Source organism: Cyanistes caeruleus, chromosome 6 (genome assembly GCF_971803275.1).
Source record: "Cyanistes caeruleus chromosome 6, bCyaCae1.hap1.1, whole genome shotgun sequence".
In the NCBI taxonomy this organism is placed as follows: domain Eukaryota; kingdom Metazoa; phylum Chordata; class Aves; order Passeriformes; family Paridae; genus Cyanistes; species Cyanistes caeruleus.
Genome location: NC_141706.1, coordinates 32,810,281 through 32,828,933, shown reverse-complemented (window position 1 = coordinate 32,828,933; position 18,653 = coordinate 32,810,281). Strand labels below are relative to the sequence as shown.

General features: G+C 45.5%; 2 protein-coding genes across 2 annotated transcripts in view; one reads left to right on the top strand and one right to left on the bottom strand.

The window, feature by feature from the left end:
- Window positions 1–309: 309 nt before the first annotated feature.
- On the bottom strand, window positions 310–4,713 carry LOC111930243 (uncharacterized). The gene is made up of 2 exons (XM_023928209.2): window positions 4,135–4,713; window positions 310–3,404 (listed from the first exon to the last, which is right to left on the bottom strand). Exons 1-2 carry the CDS (start codon window positions 4,571–4,573, stop codon window positions 2,746–2,748), a joined length of 1,098 nt encoding a protein of 365 aa, XP_023783977.2. The 5' UTR covers window positions 4,574–4,713; the 3' UTR covers window positions 310–2,745.
- A 113-nt stretch (window positions 4,714–4,826) lies between these two features.
- The window catches only part of CDAN1 (codanin 1), a 31,739-nt gene continuing 17,912 nt past the window's right edge, over window positions 4,827–18,653 (top strand). Inside the window, exons 1-10 of the mRNA XM_086891776.1 lie at window positions 4,827–5,027; window positions 7,652–8,349; window positions 9,867–10,091; window positions 12,388–12,581; window positions 13,007–13,126; window positions 14,025–14,103; window positions 14,502–14,622; window positions 15,622–15,731; window positions 16,428–16,517; window positions 17,587–17,662. Coding sequence (XP_086747902.1) covers window positions 4,932–5,027; window positions 7,652–8,349; window positions 9,867–10,091; window positions 12,388–12,581; window positions 13,007–13,126; window positions 14,025–14,103; window positions 14,502–14,622; window positions 15,622–15,731; window positions 16,428–16,517; window positions 17,587–17,662 — 1,809 coding nt within the window. The 5' untranslated portion in view covers window positions 4,827–4,931. The remainder of the gene's footprint in view (window positions 5,028–7,651; window positions 8,350–9,866; window positions 10,092–12,387; window positions 12,582–13,006; window positions 13,127–14,024; window positions 14,104–14,501; window positions 14,623–15,621; window positions 15,732–16,427; window positions 16,518–17,586; window positions 17,663–18,653) is intronic.

Here is an 18,653-nt window from a genome sequence, read left to right as displayed (position 1 = left end):
CAGCTTCACAGGAGAGGAAACAAATTGGGAATTCATTTACTCAGTAACAGTCCAAGAAAATTATGTTTCACTTTCTGGTCAGAGGAGCCAGAAACTTAATGGCATGGCTTCTGGATGGTGCATGTGATTTAAGTGCTCCCAATACCACCATCATTTGATGACAGAAAGGGTGTGTAAAGAAATAGCAACCAACTGTATTAACTGGAAGATGAAAATAACAATTTTGCCCACTCTGTAGTAATGAGAGGCAGCTCAGTTTCTTTCTTTGCTTAAAATATGTAAATCTAGAATGTATCAGAAGTGGAAGAGTGATTTTGATCTGGCTTCAGTATATTTTAGTGGTACAACTGAAACACAGTGTAAGAAACAAAATCAGAACAAACATGCTGTGGTAGACTGATGTTGAGGTCTGGTTCTTGTCTGACCACCACAATGTCATTTAGCATTGCCTGGCTTGTCTTCATTCATACACTGCCCATTCTGCTCACAGGATCCTGCTGCACTTCTCTACTCACACAGTAGCTGCCTCTCACGTAAATCAGTACTGAAACATGAGAAAGCAGACACAAGTCAATTCTCCCAAGAAATGCTGTAGTACGTGAAATTCAAGAATTAACAGCTGCAAAAAAGAATTGAAACATCAAAAGAAAGACAGGTAAGAACTTCCAGCTGCAACCTGAACAAGCTCATACTGCTGCCCAGAAGGACCAGGTAGATTGTATTTGCTATTCTACCTAGAATGTCATGGTAGCATGAATTAGCTTCTTTGTCCTTGAGAACAAAATACAGAAAACTGTGCAAGAGTCCATCTGTGCTGATGGGAGGGAAATAATGCTTCCAACAGGTTAATTTGGAAAGCTTTCAACAACATAGACACAAAATTCTAATTTAGAAGGATCAATTATTCGCCATTCTTAAACTCAGCAATTTCTTAATACCTATCACCCGTACCATCTTTTTTTAAGGTAAACTTGGAAAAGAGAACTTTGTCTTCTTCAAGGCATTAATACCAATTAACATTGTGCTGTACATGCATACATTTAATTTTTGTGAGATATTTGCGTATTTTACTCCATCTGTGATACTGATGGGAAACACTAACAACTGATTACCCTGTATTCACATTTTAGTAGGCAGCAGTTTTTGAAGTGCAGGTGAGTTAATTCAGTACATCAAAATGGTGTAAGGGCAGAAATTAAGTATGTTTTCATACAGTGGTGTCAAAGCTGACTGGAAAAGTGGCATACCTTATGCTATTACATATTCTTAGGCCTCTAGGAGAGGAATTAAATTGTGATTCTCGATGATAATTGTATTTTCTATATTCCTGCAGGATTTGCTAAAATCTTGCAGAATTCTTCCTCCTGAAGAAGAATTTGCTTGTGCAAATTGACTAGAGGCAGCTAGTCATTGCTATAGGCAATCTGTTATCTGTAGAACTTTTTTAAATGTTGCTGATAAATGCTTAAGAAGAGAACCTGTATGATTTTTCAAGTCATTGGACAAAATTTCAGGGGAGAATGTTTTTGTTTGCCCTCTGGTACAGACACCAGATATAAGAACATTGCACTCTGCTACCTCTGAATTGTGCAAAGTAGAGTGGCTCTAATGGATAAGCCTGAAACACAAAATAGTGCCAGTGACAGTAGTTTTCCTTATCTAAATGCGAAATGGTGTTTCTTTTTGGCATGAAGATAAAATGAGTTTTGCTTGTTTCAGTTTGACACCAGGTTACATTTTGCTTCTCATCTTTCTTCTTCTTTGGTTATAGTTACAAGGAAGGAAATGATAATGAAAGCTTCCTAACCTATGCAGGAGCATTTGTCTGGAATGAAGTGAGCCCTGGCCTCCTGTAATTCAACAGCAAATCTAACTTCCATATCATGTAAAACAATACAAAGCTTTTTGTTCTCTGTATTTAAAATACTGTGGTACTGATTCCGTAAGACTTACAAAATGAGATGAAGATACAGCCTGTATATAACCTATGTCAGAAACAGGCATCACTCATCCATTCCTCATTCTTCTGTACTTCTCTGCTTTAACCATGTGATAAAAAAAGATACTACCCTGTCAGTGCAATAAACACAATGTCTCTGAAGAGAAGGTGCATTTGACAAGCTGGGAATAAACAACAGTGAATTCTGAGGAGGACACTCATGAATGCCTCAGAATGCCTCAGTCCTAGACCATTCCTAGAATAAGCAATTATCTCCAACTCCTCCTGTAATGCCTTGAACAGCTCAGACTTAAAAAAATTCAACAACAACCAAGCAAACACCCCCAACATTATAACTATTAGAAAAGGGAAGTACTGAAAAAACCAGCTATTTCTGAGGTTTGTTTAATCCAAGAACCAAGTAACTTGTGTAAGATAACTCCTGATGGTAGGAGCCATAATGCAGTGGTGGTAGTAACCATAATGTTACTTTTTTACCTCACTCTCATGCCTTTTATTTTTCACAAGGTGACATTAAACAAGGGATGATACAGACAAAAATCTTGGTCAAAATAAATGTTTGGTTTTTTAAGAGAGTAAGAGGATAAAGAAAAGACATTTATTAGCCAACTGCAACAGAGTTAACTGGATACTGGTAATTAGTGTTTAATGCCACCTATAGCAGAATGTTTCCCACTGGGAAAAACATGGGAGGCAAGTCCACTTCGCTCCTTTCAAAGTCACAGGCCGGAGCAGAACATACATCAGCACCCAACAACACAATCTTTTTATGTATACTCAAGTTTTCACACATCTGCAAAGCAGAAGTAGTAGCAGCCATTTGGATGTTCTTTCTTAATGGTTCTCAGGGGGGGCCTAGGAAACTCAGAAGGACCTGGTTCTTGTGACATGGAGCTGGAGCTGCAGCTGCTGCTTCTGCTGCTGCTTCCAGCCACCTGTGCTCTAGCTCTGTCCTTAGCAGGGGAGAGCTGGGGGGATCCTGGGCTCAGGTACCCAGCTGTGGTCTGAGTAGATGCAGTAGCATGTGTGGTTGGGCCAGTGTTGTTTTTCACATAGACGTTCTTGATAGCAACAAGTGTATGTGCCATGATGCTGATGCTGTTACTCAGATCTTGCATGCCTTGCTGCAGCAACTGAAGATTGTGGTTGACACTGTCAAAGCCAGACTGGATCACCTGTATTTGGGTCTGCTGAATCTGCAGTAGGTCCTCTTCAGTCATTTCATTTTGGTCTGCCTGGGACCTGCCTTTTGTTTTGGCTTTTACTTTCCCAGAGGAACCACCACCTGATGTCCCCAGAAAAGGCAGTTGTTCTTGACTAGGTGGAACCGCTACCATGTCCTCAGAGCTTTCTTCTGGCTCCACCACCTTCACTACTATTTCTTCTTTGAGGTTCATCTGCTCAAGACTGGATTGATGAGATGGGCCAGGACTGCCATTAAACCCTAGAAGAGGGGTGGGGGGGGAAGAAGAAAAGCAAAGCAAAGCACATGAGAAACTTCATAACCTCAGTGGTGACATATTTTCTCCTCCACTAAGCACTAACGTTAGTCCTTGAAACAAGACTTTTAAACTCACTCTATGTTATCTTTGATGGTTTTAGGATACAAATCACCTCAATAGGTGGGTGGCATTCAGCAGCTGACCATGTATCTGCATACTACAGCTCCCTTACCACCACAGAAGCCAAACTTCAGGAACCCAAAGTTCACTGCAAGCTCGTTTCATGCTCTATCGTGCACGCAGTAAACAGCAAGAGCATTGCTGAAACATTGTGATTTCAAGAATCCCTTGGTATTCCAGCATGCTAGGACATTATCTCCAGCACGTACAAAGTTATTGTGCTGGCAGCACTTTGTACTGGCTGGACCTGCGTGCTGCCATGGCTTTTTGCATTTGCAGGAATAATTACTGCAACTGTGAAGATCGGTGGCGGGGTCTAACGCCTCGTGGAAGGGCAGCATCTGCTACAAGACGCGGTTTTTACTCTTGGGTGCTGCTCTCAGGCACTTTTATGACCTAGAACACGAAGCCTCACAGTTCTGTGTGCGTCCATATACGTTTGCCTTTCCAAGGCTCCGAAGCAGAGCCTTCCTGCGGGGCCGGTCCCCGCCGCGCACGCAGCGCCGCTCCCCCGCAGACCGGGGCTGCCGCGGGGGTCGCTCCCGCACTCACCCATGTCCCCCACGACGGCGCCGGGCAGCTCCAGCGTGTCGATGCCGCCCACGATGGGCACGGCCTCGGCGGGCAGCAGGGAGCCGTAGGCGCGGCGCTGGCGGCGGGCGGGCGGCAGCTCCTCGGGGGCCAGGAGGAGGCCGAGGGCGGGGGGCGCGGGCGGCCCGCAGCCCTGCGAGAGGCGGCACAGCTTGCTGCGGTCGCGGCGCTTCAGGTCCCGCCAGCGCTTCTTCAGGTCCTCCACGTCGCGGGGGCAGGCGGCCACGGGGTTCACCTTGTGCCGGATCAGCTCCCACACCTTCCGCTTCTGGCCCGCGGAGGCGCGGCCGGGTCCCGCCGCGAACAGCAGCTGCTCGTGCTTCAGCACCTGCTCGATCAGCACCTCCGTCTCCGCCTCGTTGAAATTCGCCTTGCGCCTTTTCGGCGAGTCCTCGGCCATCCTCCGCCGCGGGTGTCGGCGGGAGGGCGGGCGGGAGGGGAGCCGCGGGATGGGGGGGGGGGGGGCGGGGGTGGGGACGCCGCTGCCCTTCCCCGCACCCCGGTTCGCGGGTGCCGCCGCCGCTAGGCCGGGCCCCGAGCCCTGCTGGGGAAGGAAATACCGCGCATGAGAGGAAAAGACGCGCACGGACCGGCGCAGGCGCCCCGTGCCCCGCGTGTTGACATGGGGAGGGGGCGCGGCCCCCGCCCGCCTCCCCGGCGGGAATCCCCGCTCGGCGCCGCCCCCGCGGGAAGGGGGGACACGCCGGGCCCGCCCCCGGCGCGGGTTGTGCGCGTGCTCGGCGGGAGCGGGGCCGGGAATGGCGGCGGTTTTGGAGCTGCTGCTGCAGGAGGAGGTGCCGGTCAGCGCCGTGGTGCGGTGGCTCCGGCACGGCCCCGGCCACCGCCCGGCTGAGGTAACGCGCGCGAGGCCGTCTGCCAGCAGCGCCCTGGCTCCGGCGGCGCCGGGCCCGCAGCCGCTCCCCCAGCGCCCTCCGCTGCCGCGGGCCGGGGCCGTGCGGGAAAGTTTGTCCGCCCCGCGCTGCCGCGGGGAGCGAAGCCCGCGTGGGTCAGCCCGGGGCCCCGTCAGGTGCCGCTCCGCAGCTGGGGCCGAGCTGCCATCGAGCAGCCGGCGGCACCGCCCCCCGGCGCGGGCGGGCTCCGGGCACGGCGGCGGGAAGGCGAGGCCGCCGGCGGGGAACTGCGCCGGGAGCTGCCCGGGGGGCGTGAGGGGCCCGCTGGAATGCGCGGGGCTGAGCCCGCCGGAGCTCAGCGCCGCCGGCGCCGGGCGGCTCCGAGACTGGAGCGGGGGGGGGCCGCGGGCGCGGGAAGCGGCGGGAGCCCGGGGGGAAGCGGCGGGGGCCCGGGGGGAAGCGGCGGGAGCCCGGGGGGAAGCGGCGGGAGCCCGGGGGGAAGCGGCGGGAGCCCGGGGGGAAGCGGCGGGGGCCCGGGGGGAAGCGGCGGGAGCCCGGGCTGGCGTGTGGCAGCACAGAACCCAGCGAGGAGAGGGGCGGGCAGCGCAGCGCAGCACAGCTGGTGTCCGGAGGGAACGCGGTGACACCGGGGGTGACGCTCCCCGCCTCGCTGTAGGGGAAGGTAGCGGTGAGAGGAGGACGAGGCTGTCAGCGCCCGGGGCTTGGCCGTGGCTCTGTGCTGGCGCCAGCGCGCCTGCCGGCTGGATGCTCGTCCCGCTTGGGGAGGATCTTTGCGGGCTGGGAGAGAGAGTGCTCGTTGGCTGGGTTTTGTAACGAACGATTTGGGGTCCTGTAGAAACAAAAGCATTTGTAAGTGTAGATAGAATAGGAGTGCTTATATTTCACATAGAGAATAACACAGAGAAACAATTGGTATTTAAGGCATCTTCTACCTGAGCCCTTTACGTTGTGTTCCCTAGTATTAAAGCTTACTGGTATCACCCACATGAGTTAGTCGGGTGCTGCTAGCGTGGGAAGAATGGACCAGCACTTTTATGCTGTGTGGTATTTCTTCAGCTGTGACTTGCAGAAGCAGACCTGTGGACATTAACAAGTTTGAGATCCTGCCAGCTGAGCTAGTGCTATGTGGGTGAGGGGTGTGGAGGTCAAAAAAAAATGCGAGGGAATTTCTTGCTGCCTTTTGCTGTTGGGAGCAGTGCATGGGTGCAGCATGAGAAAGCAAGTGGGAGGTTTTCAGCTGGCAGCTGGTGACAGGTTGCTGTTATCCAGTCATGGAGGAACCAAACCTTGGTTAACTTGGACAGAGAAAGATGAGTGACAACAGGTTGTGCTCTGACAAGTTGGAGAAACTACCCAACCTTATGCATAGCATAGACTGTAATCATCTTTGTGCCCTTGTGCTAATTCCAGGGGAAGGAAATGCTAGGCTATGCCTTGCTCTAGCTCTCATGGCAGTTTTGGGTTGGAGATGGTCTTCTGACACCTCATGGGCTTTGTATTCTGACCTGTGCTTTTTCACTGACTGTTGTCTGCTTGGCTTTGTCATCCGGGCTGTGTCAGAATCTCACGCTTCTCCAAGGAGCTGAATTGGTCTCGTGTTTTCAAATACGAGTTTTAGTGTAAGTGTTGAGGATTGTGTGAGTCCAGGCATGCTTTCACTGCATTCTTTCAGGCAGAAACCACCTTCAGAAATAGTGTTTGATTTTTGGGCTTTTCATCTAGTAGAGTTGTGAATATAACTTGATTGGAGTACGTGTGCCATGCTTTCAGTATCAGTTAGGAAAAAGTTGCTGCCTTTGAAAACTTCTGTTGTTGCAAATGTTGCTGAATCCCATTGAGAGGAAACAGAAACCTGGTGCAGTGTTAGGAACAAAAGAATTTTCACTCAGGGTACAAAACTTCAAACTCTGCATATACCATGAAGTTGTTTCTGTCTAGATTTACCCGTGTAAGATCACCACCACCTGTTTAGATTTCAAATGTGTTGAGTCAGTGGTGGGGCTTTTGTTTAAGTTTCTCAAGTATAAACTTCATGTACCCTAAAGTTGCACAGTCTCTGTTTAGACCTGTGTGAGGTCTCAAGCAAAATTATTCAATACAGCTTTGGTCTTGTATTTGGCGCTGTAGGACTCCAAGAACTTCAGCGGTTGTTGTTATAGCACCCCTCTGTGGGAGCAGGTGGCATTCACAGAAAAACAGGGCACAGAGACCTCGCAGATTTTAGATTTTTCTGCTAGAATTAGATGCTTTCAGTACTGATGGTTTCAAAATATTGAACTCGGGGGTGTCACTTGCTCCGAGTCCTTCCTGGCCATAGCTTCAGTGAGTTTTATTGATGTTTCCATGGAACAGTTACACTATTTTCCGGTCAGAGACCAAGGTGAATGACTCCATCTGAAAACTTGTGCCAAAATGGCTTATATGTAGGCTGATTTTCAGGCCTGTGACCAGCACTATGGTTGCTTGAATTTCATGACTTTGACAAGTCATGTTGGTTCTTATTGTATATTGAAGTCCCATAGTTACTACTTAAATATATCTGGGTAGTTGGACAGAAAGTATCAGGTAGCATCTTTGTATTAACTTTTTGTCTACTTTTCTTGCAGGAGAACCACATCCATGACAAGCTGGTATCTCTTAGCTTGCTTCAGAAAGATTTTGTGCCTTTTCTGCTAAATTTTTTAAGGGAGCAGACCAGCCAGATCCTGACTAATGGACCCCCTACTCCTGCTAAAACTCCTAATTCCAAGGCCCATGGGAGCCAAAGGACAGGGTCAGAAAGGAGGGCAGGCCATGCAACCAGCAGCCGAGTGCAGCTCTTTTCTCAAAGGACTTCAGTGATCACCTGCACCACAGATACCAGCTTCTCTCCTGCTGCAGCATCCAGTGGTTCCTCTTCCTTTTCTGGCTCGAACCTGTCTAGCCCTTGTGGTGATTTCCCCAGCGTGGTCTCCAGCAGCAGCCCGAGCTTTGGGCACAGCCCTGTGCTCCACCAGGGTGAGAAGCGCTCCTCTCAGAAGGCCAGCCTGGGGAGCTTCCTGGCCACGCCCGAAGCCCTGCCCGTGAGACGGGGCCGGAGGAAAGGCAGCAGCTCGGTCGGTGCCTCTGGCCGGCAGGTAGCTCGTGACCTGGGGCGCTCCCTTGCTGAAGAGGAGGATGGAAAGAGTGACAGTGGATCGTGGAGCGGAGGGAGAAGGAAGCGGAGTGAAGTGCCTCTTGTTCCTGCCAGATCCCCGCCCAGCCAGCTCAACCTTAACAACTTGGAGGAGTTTCCGCCCATGGGTGCTGCCTCTGGCTGGACAAAGTAAGAGCAAGTCTGCCTCGCTGTCTCACTGGGACTGGGCTGCAGGTTGCAGCTCCTTGACCAGCAGTTGTGCGTGCCCAGATGCAGAAGAGGCTGTAATGCACAATACCTGGGCAACGTGGTCAGAACTGCTTTGTTCTGGTCTCCATGTAGGGAGGGGAATACTGCCTTGACAGGGAGTGAGGTTTCCCCTCCATGGACCCACCCAAGACACTTCTTTAGCCTCTCACTTGTGATGCTGCCTGCAGCTTGCCAGTGCACAGCCCAGCTGATACAAAGCTGAGCACCTTTGTCCTTGCATGTTCTAACAAGTCAGCGTTATCTCGGCTCTTCCCCTTTCTCCTTTAATGGTAAGGAAGAGCAGTCCTGGAACGCTCTTCAGCTTTACTGATGCTAGCAGAAAAGCTTTTGGATTGACCTTCTGTGGCTTCTGGTAGCAGATGTTAGCGTGCAGCTTCTTTGTGCTGTGTAATTGTGGACAAAATAGCAGGCTGTGTTCTTCTAGGTCTGCAGCAAGCCCTGGTCTCCTTGGTGACTTTGGCTAAGCTTCTGGGCAGCTGTTTGTGCTGTGGTTGCCTCAGTCCTTTAATCTTTCTCTTTTATTCCTTAAAATCCTCATTACCAAATATAAAGCCTTTCTGTCAGCCTGTTTGCTCTGTATGTCAGTCAGTGGCCTCTGAAGGTGGGACTTTATAGCTGGACATGGGAAATTACAGCTAAAGATTATTAGATGTGTGAGTCTGTACAGCAAATCCAGATGCTGGGTGTGGGTGATCCTCTAGATGAGGCTTCGGCCAAGAGATAAGGTGTGTTTCCAGCACAGACAGCAAGTCTCTTTTCCTCAATTGCATTAATGCTCAACTAGGAAAAAGGAGGAGGAAAGAGGTCACCAGTCTTTGGATATCAATGTTACAGCGATTTTGAGAACGCCTTAGCAGTCAATATGTAGCCACCAGCATTTCCTTGACATTTTGTTTCTGTATCCATTTCCATTTTTTAGCGTTTTTTCCTACTTTACCAAGGACGAATCTAAGTATTTTATATAGAAAGGATGGGTTTCCCTGAACTTGCAATGTAACTTGGAAACCTGGGCTCTAACTGATAGACAATGGCAACTTGATTGATTTTGGTTTTGTTTTTCTCCTGGTCATGTTAGAAACAAATTCATCAGCAGTTTCTTACTAAAATGCCATATCCCGTCCTTTCAAATTAGAAACATTTGGAAGGGTTGTGTGGCACTGTATTATCTGTTAGATGGCTTGATATTTGATAATAAATTTTGCTGCAGGTTTAGCAGGCTGTTTTTGGCAGGCTATAGCCCCATGACTTTATTTTTCAGTGACAGAATAGAATTGATAACTGTAGGTACAGTTTAGAAATTCAATATCCCAACTTGATATCCATTTTGTTTTAGCGTTAGGTTCCTCTTGGAGAATTGATTGCATACCTGTCTTGAGACCTAAGTTTTTTGTTGTTGTTTAGTTTGATTTTAATGGAATTGCTTCTCTTTTTTTCAGCAAAAGCAAACCATCGAGGCGAATCAACCCAACTCCTGTGAGTGCCGAGCGGCCCCTCTCAAAACCAAAGACCTGTTTCACTTCTACGCCCGTCAGCCGGTCTCCAGCTGCTCGCTGGTCAGCTGGGTCAAGCCTTGAGGCCTTCACTGCTGCCCAGGAGGGAAACCTCTCATCTGTGATAAGCAACAGCCTTCAAGAGGAGAGGGAGATGTTGAAGAAAGAACGGTACAGTCTGAGCAGGGGGGTGATTCTTAATTCCCTTGTGCTCTTGTTCCAGCCAGGACAGGGTTCATTTTTGCAGTAGGCAGGAAGGGGCATGGCCAGGACAAAGTGAAAATGACAGAATATCCAAAACAGATATTGGTGACCTTAAACAGTTATTTGCATAAAGCCAAGTGTCTCTGTGGTATCAGACAAGGAAATTAGTGCACCTAGCTCATGTTAGTAATTTTAGAGGTGTGCTGAGTCTGGAACAATGATCCTCACTTCAAAAGTCTAGTCAATCCTCACTGCTTTTATGAGATTTCCTCTTCATGGGCTCGTATGTGTGGCTATCTCCTGTGCATTTTTCCTTAGATTCCACAAGTGAAACAATTGGGTGTAATTAGATTGTGTTTGAAGATTGCATCAAGACACACTGGTTCAGAGAAAATGAGTTAGTGATGAAAATGTGTGGAAAGCGTTAATGGTTTTGTAAGGTAGGTAGACTAACAGAAGCTTGCAGTCAGAAAACAGGACACAGGCACTTGAGATCCTGTTTTAAAGATTACTACTGCAGTTATCTGTTGAAAATTGCTGTCAGATGTGGTGAATTCTACCTTCTAATTTTGTCTCTGCTGTTTGGTTAGTATGTGATTTTCATTGCTTGTAGAATGTTACCACTGTTAGTCTGTGAAGATTGATACTTAGAAAGAAACCTGAAGTGCAGTAGTTTGCTCTATTGTTTATGGTTTATAATTGCTGACAGAACTGTTGCAGTTCTTTGTAGGTTTTGTTCTTGGGGAAACTCCTCAGAACACATGGGTGTAATTCTTTTCCTGCTCAGTTTTGCCGTTCACTTCAGTGGGACCAGAACTGGCTGAAACACATCCAGTATTGTCTAATGAATTGCTGCTTGTACTGAACCTGCTGCAGAACTGCTCAGGATTCAAACCTGCCACTTTGCACTTGAGTCTAGCACCTATTCCAGTCTGAATTCTACCTGAAATGTCCCAATAATGTGTATCAAGTGAAGTAGGTGAACTAGCAGTATGTGGTGGGCTGGGTCTTGCCCATGAAATGATATTCTCATCTGACCCATCATACTTGAAAGCTGGGAGTTGCTGTTGTGTCCTCAGTAGTGGTGGTGAAGTACAGAAGTAAGGCAGCCTTCTGCCAGCTGGGTCCCTTTGAGCAAGGGCAAAAGGTGGATTTCATCCTGAGGTAGATGACAACACAGGCAGAAGTGAAGCAGAGTAACTGCATTGTTGGAGCCTTGCCTTGGGTTAGGTCACAAAGTACTTAACAGTGGGCTCATCCCTTGGGTGGGATCACAAAGTACTTAATGAATAATTTTCTTCAGTTGGGTGATTATGTTCATTGCAAGGGAGCTGTTGGTAATCTTTCTACTTCCATTTTGGGACCAACTGTTCTTCATCACAGCAGTCCCACTACAAACAGGCCAATAGAAAAGGTTCTTTGCCGCAGGTAAAAATGTTTCTGACTTCCCCAGAGACCTTAAAGTGAATTAAAGATTTCACTTTTGAGGTGGTGTGTTAAGATGTGGTGTGATGTTCCAAGTGCAAATGTTCCATGGAATCTTTGACAGTCATTTGATATTGCTGTTACTGGCTTGTGTCCTTTATCTCATGTCTCTTACGTATGCTACTCGGTGCTGCATTTTGGATGACCTCTCTAGATATATTTTTGTACAATGTCTGCGTATTTAACTGAGTGATCATTGTTGATTTAGAATCCAGCAGTCAAAGTAGGTTGTTCTTTCTGTTGTTTAACCTGCCAGAATGGGATTTCATTAGCTGTTGCACTGTTCCACTTAACGGTATTGGGTCTTCTCGGAGTGTCATTACCTTACATACAAAGGTATGGATGTAAAACTTTATTTTCATAGGTTTTTAAAAATGTCTGACTGTCAGAAATCATATGTGCAAAGATTTTTAGGACCTGGTCTCTAACAGATTCCCTGTCCTTAACAAATGTTAGTTCAGATGGGAGAAGCAGTAACATAGGTTAGTTGGTTACTTTGGTCAAAGTACTGCACTATTTTAACAGAGTTGGACTTTGAATGGGATTGTTTAGAGTCTTTTGGTTGCTAACCCCAAGATCTATTCTCCGTAAGAGAAAGATGACTTAAGTTATTGTCATGCTAAAAGCTGCTTTAGTCAGTGTAAATAACATGGCTGAGTTATTGCAGGATTTCCTTCATGCTACCTCCTTCTCCTAGAGGAAGAAAAGACCTCTTCTGGCTGCATGGCTGCTGCTGATCATCCTCACTCACATGGTTGTTGCTGCTCTTGAATTTCAGATGCAAATTGCTGCACCAGGCATCTTCTCCTGCAGGGATATCTTTCGATCCTGGTACCCCAACTAAGCCTAGCTACACTCGCAGTGCCAGCCTTCCTGCTGAAAGCCATCTGGTGACCTGTGCAAATCCTGCTAAGGTTTCCTGCAAGAAACAGTTGGAGTGTCTGGCACAGCTCTATTCTTCATGTATAACAGGTGAGGACACAGAAGATGTGAGACTGACCTTTCTTTGAGCTTTGAACTTCTGTGTGTGTTGTGAGAGGGAGATAGTGGGAAGTGGAAGCTGTGGGGTAGTTGTAGTGTACAAACAAGTGACATCTGGAAAAACAAACTAAACCAACACAGTTGTTAAAATAAATGAATACTTGGTAGAAGTTTAGGGAAGGAGGTGAGCCTGATGCAGTACTCTGAGCTGCAGTAGACTGAAGTTGTATGTCCCATCTGAAAACAGGCTATTCCCTAACACATATTTCCTATGCTGATCTACACTGTGATTGTGCTGTGAGGAGAGAGTTCTTTGCTGATTACCACAGAATGGGAATCTATCTTTTTTCCTTTGTGTATTAAAGCAGAACAGTATTGAATAATCCACCTTTAACATCTCAATTACTCTCTCCCAGAAAACCTGGTACCAAATATTTTTCTGGAACTGTTTTTTGTTCTGCAACTGTTGACATCTAAAGGCACTTCTACTGCAGAAGATGGGGATAGTGACCCTGAAATCAGTGAAATAAATAGAGGTAAGTAGTAGTAATGAAGGGAAAGAATGTTCCTTCCATAGAACTAGAAGGTGTTATAGAGTAGCTTAGACAGTTATTCTTAAATTACATAAAAATGCCTTATTACCACTGTGGGACTCATCTGAGATGCTGACAAAAGTCATGCATGTATGGGAAGTGCTTCCACAGTATGATAGAGTGGGGTTGTTAGAAACTGTTTGAATCTATGAAAAAATCTTGAAACTATGAAGTTTTGTGCTATTGCGTGAGATTTGTTTAGCTACTTCCTAACACTGACTTTTAGAGAGAAGGACAGATGTGCTCGAGTTGCTTCTCCACTGATCTGGCAACTCAAATGGGCTGTTGACCCATAAACTATGTGTTTATTAAGCTTCAGGTTTGGATCTGAGAGCACAGGATCCAGCCATATTGTTGCATTTGTTTTTTTGGCAAATTGAGCCTTAAGCCCGATGCACAATTAGTACTTTGATATGGATATTACAACCAAAAGAGTGGCTTTAGGATGAGAACCTCACCACACCTTCCTCCACCCCACGTGCCTCAATTTGATTGACCTTTGTTTTGCTACTCATTGGTTCTTAGGGCTGAGATTAGGAATGTGAAATCTTCAGCTATGGGAACATCATTTTATGATTGTTTGTAGTTGGTCTACTTTTCCTGTCCTGTAGCTGCTTACTGTTCAGAACATTGAGAAAGAAAATACTCATACAGCATTAAATAATTCAATTGCCTTTAGTGGAGAAAGGCTAGGGAATGGAAACTTCTGAAAATTGAATAGGGATATGGAAGATTATTTTTGAGTATGTCAGTTCCTGCTTTCCTTAAAAACTAATTGTTGGTCCTTTAGTTTATAAATGGTAAAAGGTACTGGTGTCTCATGTTTCTTTTCCTCCCTTAGATGTTACAGAGAGACAGCATTTTGAAAGTGTGCACAACTGTGTTTATTTTGCTGTTCGAGTCTTGGATTATCAATATGAGTGAGTTGAATTCTTTTTTCATCTGCTTCTGCATTTTGCATCTGCTTTTGTGTGTGGGAACCCAAGTGTGCTTGGGTTTTAGAACTTTACCAGTTACAGGCACAGAATTGTGAATTTTTCTTCAAAACGTACAACTCGACCTGGATTTGGATGTCTGGGGGTTTCCTTGCACAGATCTGTCCACTGAACTTTGTTGTAATTGTGCAAGAAAAGGAAAGTCAAGAGATGAGAATGATAACAAATACAGATACTGGTAGGATTTCCTGCTGGGTACATGTGGTTTAGAACTCCTTACTTGGCAGCATCATAAAACGTAAGCATAAGCATTTCCTTAGAACAGATCAGGTGTTGTTTATGTCTGTCTGTCTCTCTGAGTTTTATCCCCATTATCTTGGCAGAATTATTTCCCATTTAGAAAAGGGGATGCTGAAGCTTTTGGCCGAAAATGAACGGATTGCATCGTTTTCTCCCACCTTGCACAAGAGGCTCAGACAGGCTTATGAAAGCAGCACAGCCAAGGTAAAAATTGGCAGACCCCGAGTGACATTGCTTCAAGCCTTTATGTTGTTCTTTCATTTGCAATGGCTTTGATGTTAAATCTCGTTCCTTTTGCTTCATCTTGTTGTGTTGTCTTTAGAAACTGTCTAAAAGCTACTTTTTTTCCTTGTCAGTGGGTGGGTGAGTGAGTTGCTGGGCTCAGTGAGCGTTAGCTGTGAATCACTGCTGGCCAGCCTTGCATTGTGCTCCAGGCTCTGACCTCAGCCAGTGACTTTGATAGGGTCAAGTTTTGCTTTTGAAATTCTCACCTAATAAGCATGGATCCCAGGAGAATGATTAGTTGGGTGCAATATCAGAAGGTAGTTTCAAAGATGTGAATTACTTTCATAGATATGGACTCCTTTTAGGCCAACAATATTTCACAGGAGACAATCCAGACAGGGAGAAATGGTTCCCTTGTGTGATCAGCTGGGTTGGGGAACCAATTTGCTTGGTAGGAACTGGATGGTAGAAATATATTTTGTATCTCATTTCGTCCCAGTTACACTTGGCAAAGAAAGGGCAGTGTACTGAGACTGGGACATGTCAGTAGCTGAGCTTTAAACTTTTAAATAAAGGTCTTGTTACTTGAAGAACAGGCTTTTTAATTGGAGAAAGAGTAAGTCGACAAAAACTGCCAGCCAGGATCCTCAATTTTCTCAAGCCCTATATTGAAGGTATACCTCAACAATTTGTGGGTCTTTCTACACTGTATCAATACTGGTTGCAATCTGTTCAGCAGAGATTTGAGGAGACCAGATACTTTTTTCTCCTAATGTTGAGTGACTCTGCCTCTGTCCCCTAACGTATATTGTAAAACTGTTAGTGTTTGCTAGTAGTCAGCAAATGGGAAGTAGTGTGTTTGAACAACTCAGCTAGTGATATTTGTTTCCTCATCATGCCTTTTCCCTGCTTTTTTTCTGGGTCTCAGATTTTTTAGAGACTTCCATTAGCTTAATGGCTGCCTTTATATTTTAACAGGTGTCTCTCCTGCTGCCATGCTCTGTACAGTCTGTTTCTTTTCAGCCAGAAACTGATAATCGCTCTAACTTTCCCAGTGACAGAGCATTTCACATATTTAAGAAACAAAGGTAAGTTTCTTCTACTTTTCCTGGATGCTCACAGGGTATAAGCTTTGCATGATTGTGAACAAAGGATATTAAGAATGTCTTGTGTATGCTGCGTGCTGTAGAAATAAATCTTGAAATTTTTTGCTCTAATTAAACGAAAAAAGTCTTTGTCCATATTGACTGCAGGAGCTAAATGGTTAATGTCTTTAGAGAAGAACAGCCTAATTCTTCAGGAGTTATTGAGACTTCTGATAATGCCAGTACAGTGTGTCAGCCTACTGGATTGCTTCTGCATATAAATCTGGTATGCTTTTATTCTTCCTGCCGCCTCCCTCCGTGCTTGCAGCAACAGGGTGAGGGCAGAATGATGAGTTGTCTTGGTCCTTTTCTTTTTCTCATAGGTATTACTTCATGTGGCTTATTCTTTCCTGCCTCTCAGTCTTCACTATGTCTGTCTGGTAATGGCTGCTTTGGTCATTCCATCATAGATTGGGCATAACAAGCTTAAGCACTTGCTGTCAAAGACATGGAAAATGGAAACTCACTGAAGTACTGCTAACATTTATGAGTTTTTCAAAGGTATCTGAATGCTTGGAGGCTGGAGTTATTTAATCTGAGGTAGATTCTTGCTGGGGAGCTTTGGAGCAATTAATGTTCAGTTGTTGCTTCAAATTTTGAAGAGAGAGAATTCATTCCCTTAAATATCTTGATTCACAGGGATATATTTTATGAACTTCTGCGTGAATGGGAGGATAACCATGAGAAAACTGGCTGGGACTTTGAAAGAGTTCTGGGCAGCAAGATCAGGTAGGAGTCTTATGCAGTTTCAGCTGGCTCTTTAATGTATCTGGATTGCTGTTGACCCATACTGCACTTGGCATCCTTAGTTCCATGTTCTGCCTGGTCCTGTGCACTAATCTGTAGGGGGCTGTGTGCTTCTTTGAGAAGACTGCCCATGTACACTTGCTTCTGAATTTGAAAGTATCAACAGTTATCCTAAAGAAACAAGCCATAAGTGGGAAGGGCCCAATTTGATCAGTCTTGATGTTGATTCTTCCCTTTCAAAATCACAGAAGGAGCTCTCAAAACCAGTGTATTGTTGCCTGAACATTGTTGTTGTGTACATTTGTGTGTGCATGTCGTGCTTCCCATGTCTGACTCCTCTTAAGCGAGGAGAGATGAATATAAGGACAGAACAATGTGTGCAGAAGCTGTCAGCTCTTCTAATTATTTCAGGGGGCCTAGGGCATTTGCTCTGAAAACAAGACAACTGTGTCTCTTTCTGTGGAAAGCAGACAGTTTTGTTCATTTATTGCTTTATCCAAATGCAGTATCTTTAAAGACACTATTATAGTGTTGAAAGCAGTTGCCTTGTGGGTTTCTGTGTTAGTCTCAACCACCAGCCTACTCAAGTTACATGTATGTAGGTGGCTTTTCACCACAAGAGCAAAACAAAGCTGAGGCTTAAACTGAGAAATTTTGGGGCATCTGAAGTAGCACCATTTCTGTTTCCTTACTTCCATATGTGTTAACTCTCAACTTACTGTTCTGAGCAAGGAAGAGTGGGAGCTGAATGAGTTTATTATTTTTTACTAAATAACAGCATTATTGAAGGAAAAGAAGAGATTCTTTTTATCTCTAGAGCTGTGTTTACTCTGCAGGTGCTCAGGGAGAATTTTTGTTTCCATGTCAGCTGCAGGTGGGCCTCAGTGCTTGAAAAACTGGGTTATAAAGATACTGCTTTTTTTCAATGGCCTTTGGAGATTGCGTTCTTAAAAGCTTTTTTTTTCAATGTTTTTGGTATAGTTTGAGGTTAGAACACTGTTTTTTGTACCACAAAGTTCCAGTCAGAATTTTATAATGTTTTCCTTCACAGGGCCATGATGGCTCACCTATCTGCAACCTGCAACCACAGCCATTTTGCCAGGCTCTTTCAGAAACAGCTTATCCAGGTAAATGACTTGGGTTTTTTAATGATTGTATACATCAAAGCTGATTTAATCCTTCCTGGGCCTGAGAAAGCAAGCTGTGTCTTGTAAGCTTCTTTGATATTTTCCTATTGGAACTTTTTTGGGGAAGAAACAAGTTTTCAGGATGGGAATTTCTTTCCTTCTTCAGAAGTAATCAGTGCTAAATTACCAATGAAGTCTCTATAAATCAGGAATAAGGCACACTGAGAATATCATGAGCTGTAAGCATTCATTCTTCATGGCTATTTACTTTGACCTTCTAATTTTAGTACAGTTATAGTTTCTAGAGATTTTAGGGATGTATTTTGACATTTGTTAAATGCAGAGGTCCCCAATTATGTTTGTTAGCAACATGAGTGCAAAAAATCTCAGGTGGTTCTGTGTAACACTCAGCAGGCTGGTTTTGGTACAGTATTGCTGTTGTAGTTTAGAGGGGGGGTGGTTCTGGCCAATTTCAAGCCTGGCTTATTGGTGGGCACCTTTTGGAGGGCAAAACAGCCACAAAACCTCACCTTGAGTACTGGCCCACACTCATTGCCAGCAAGTTGCATGAAAGCTATTGGAATGTTGTAAATTCTTCTAGTGTCAAGTCTGAGTTTGCATCAGTGTCCTGTCTGATTGTATGGGTGTGTTTGTGGAAATTGTGGGAAACAGGTAAGATTAAGTTTGTTGCATCAGTGGGATTTAATTAGTCCTAGGTGCTCTATTTCTCCTTTGTATCTGTGCCTTCTTAATGAAGAATGCAGGATTTCACAAGGGTAGCCAAAGATCTAAACTGATAGCTGAGTGTCTTCAATGGATCCAAGGTGTCTGTCTGGAAAGTGATTTGCAGAATCTTGTGTGTATTATGATACTCTTGCAGAAATGAACCAAGACTGAGAACTTGTGTCAAGGTCTGATAGTTTAAAGGTAGAGAAGTGTAGCAAGGTGCTCCCTTGAGAAGGTGAGGAAGCTCCATCTAGAATAAACGGAC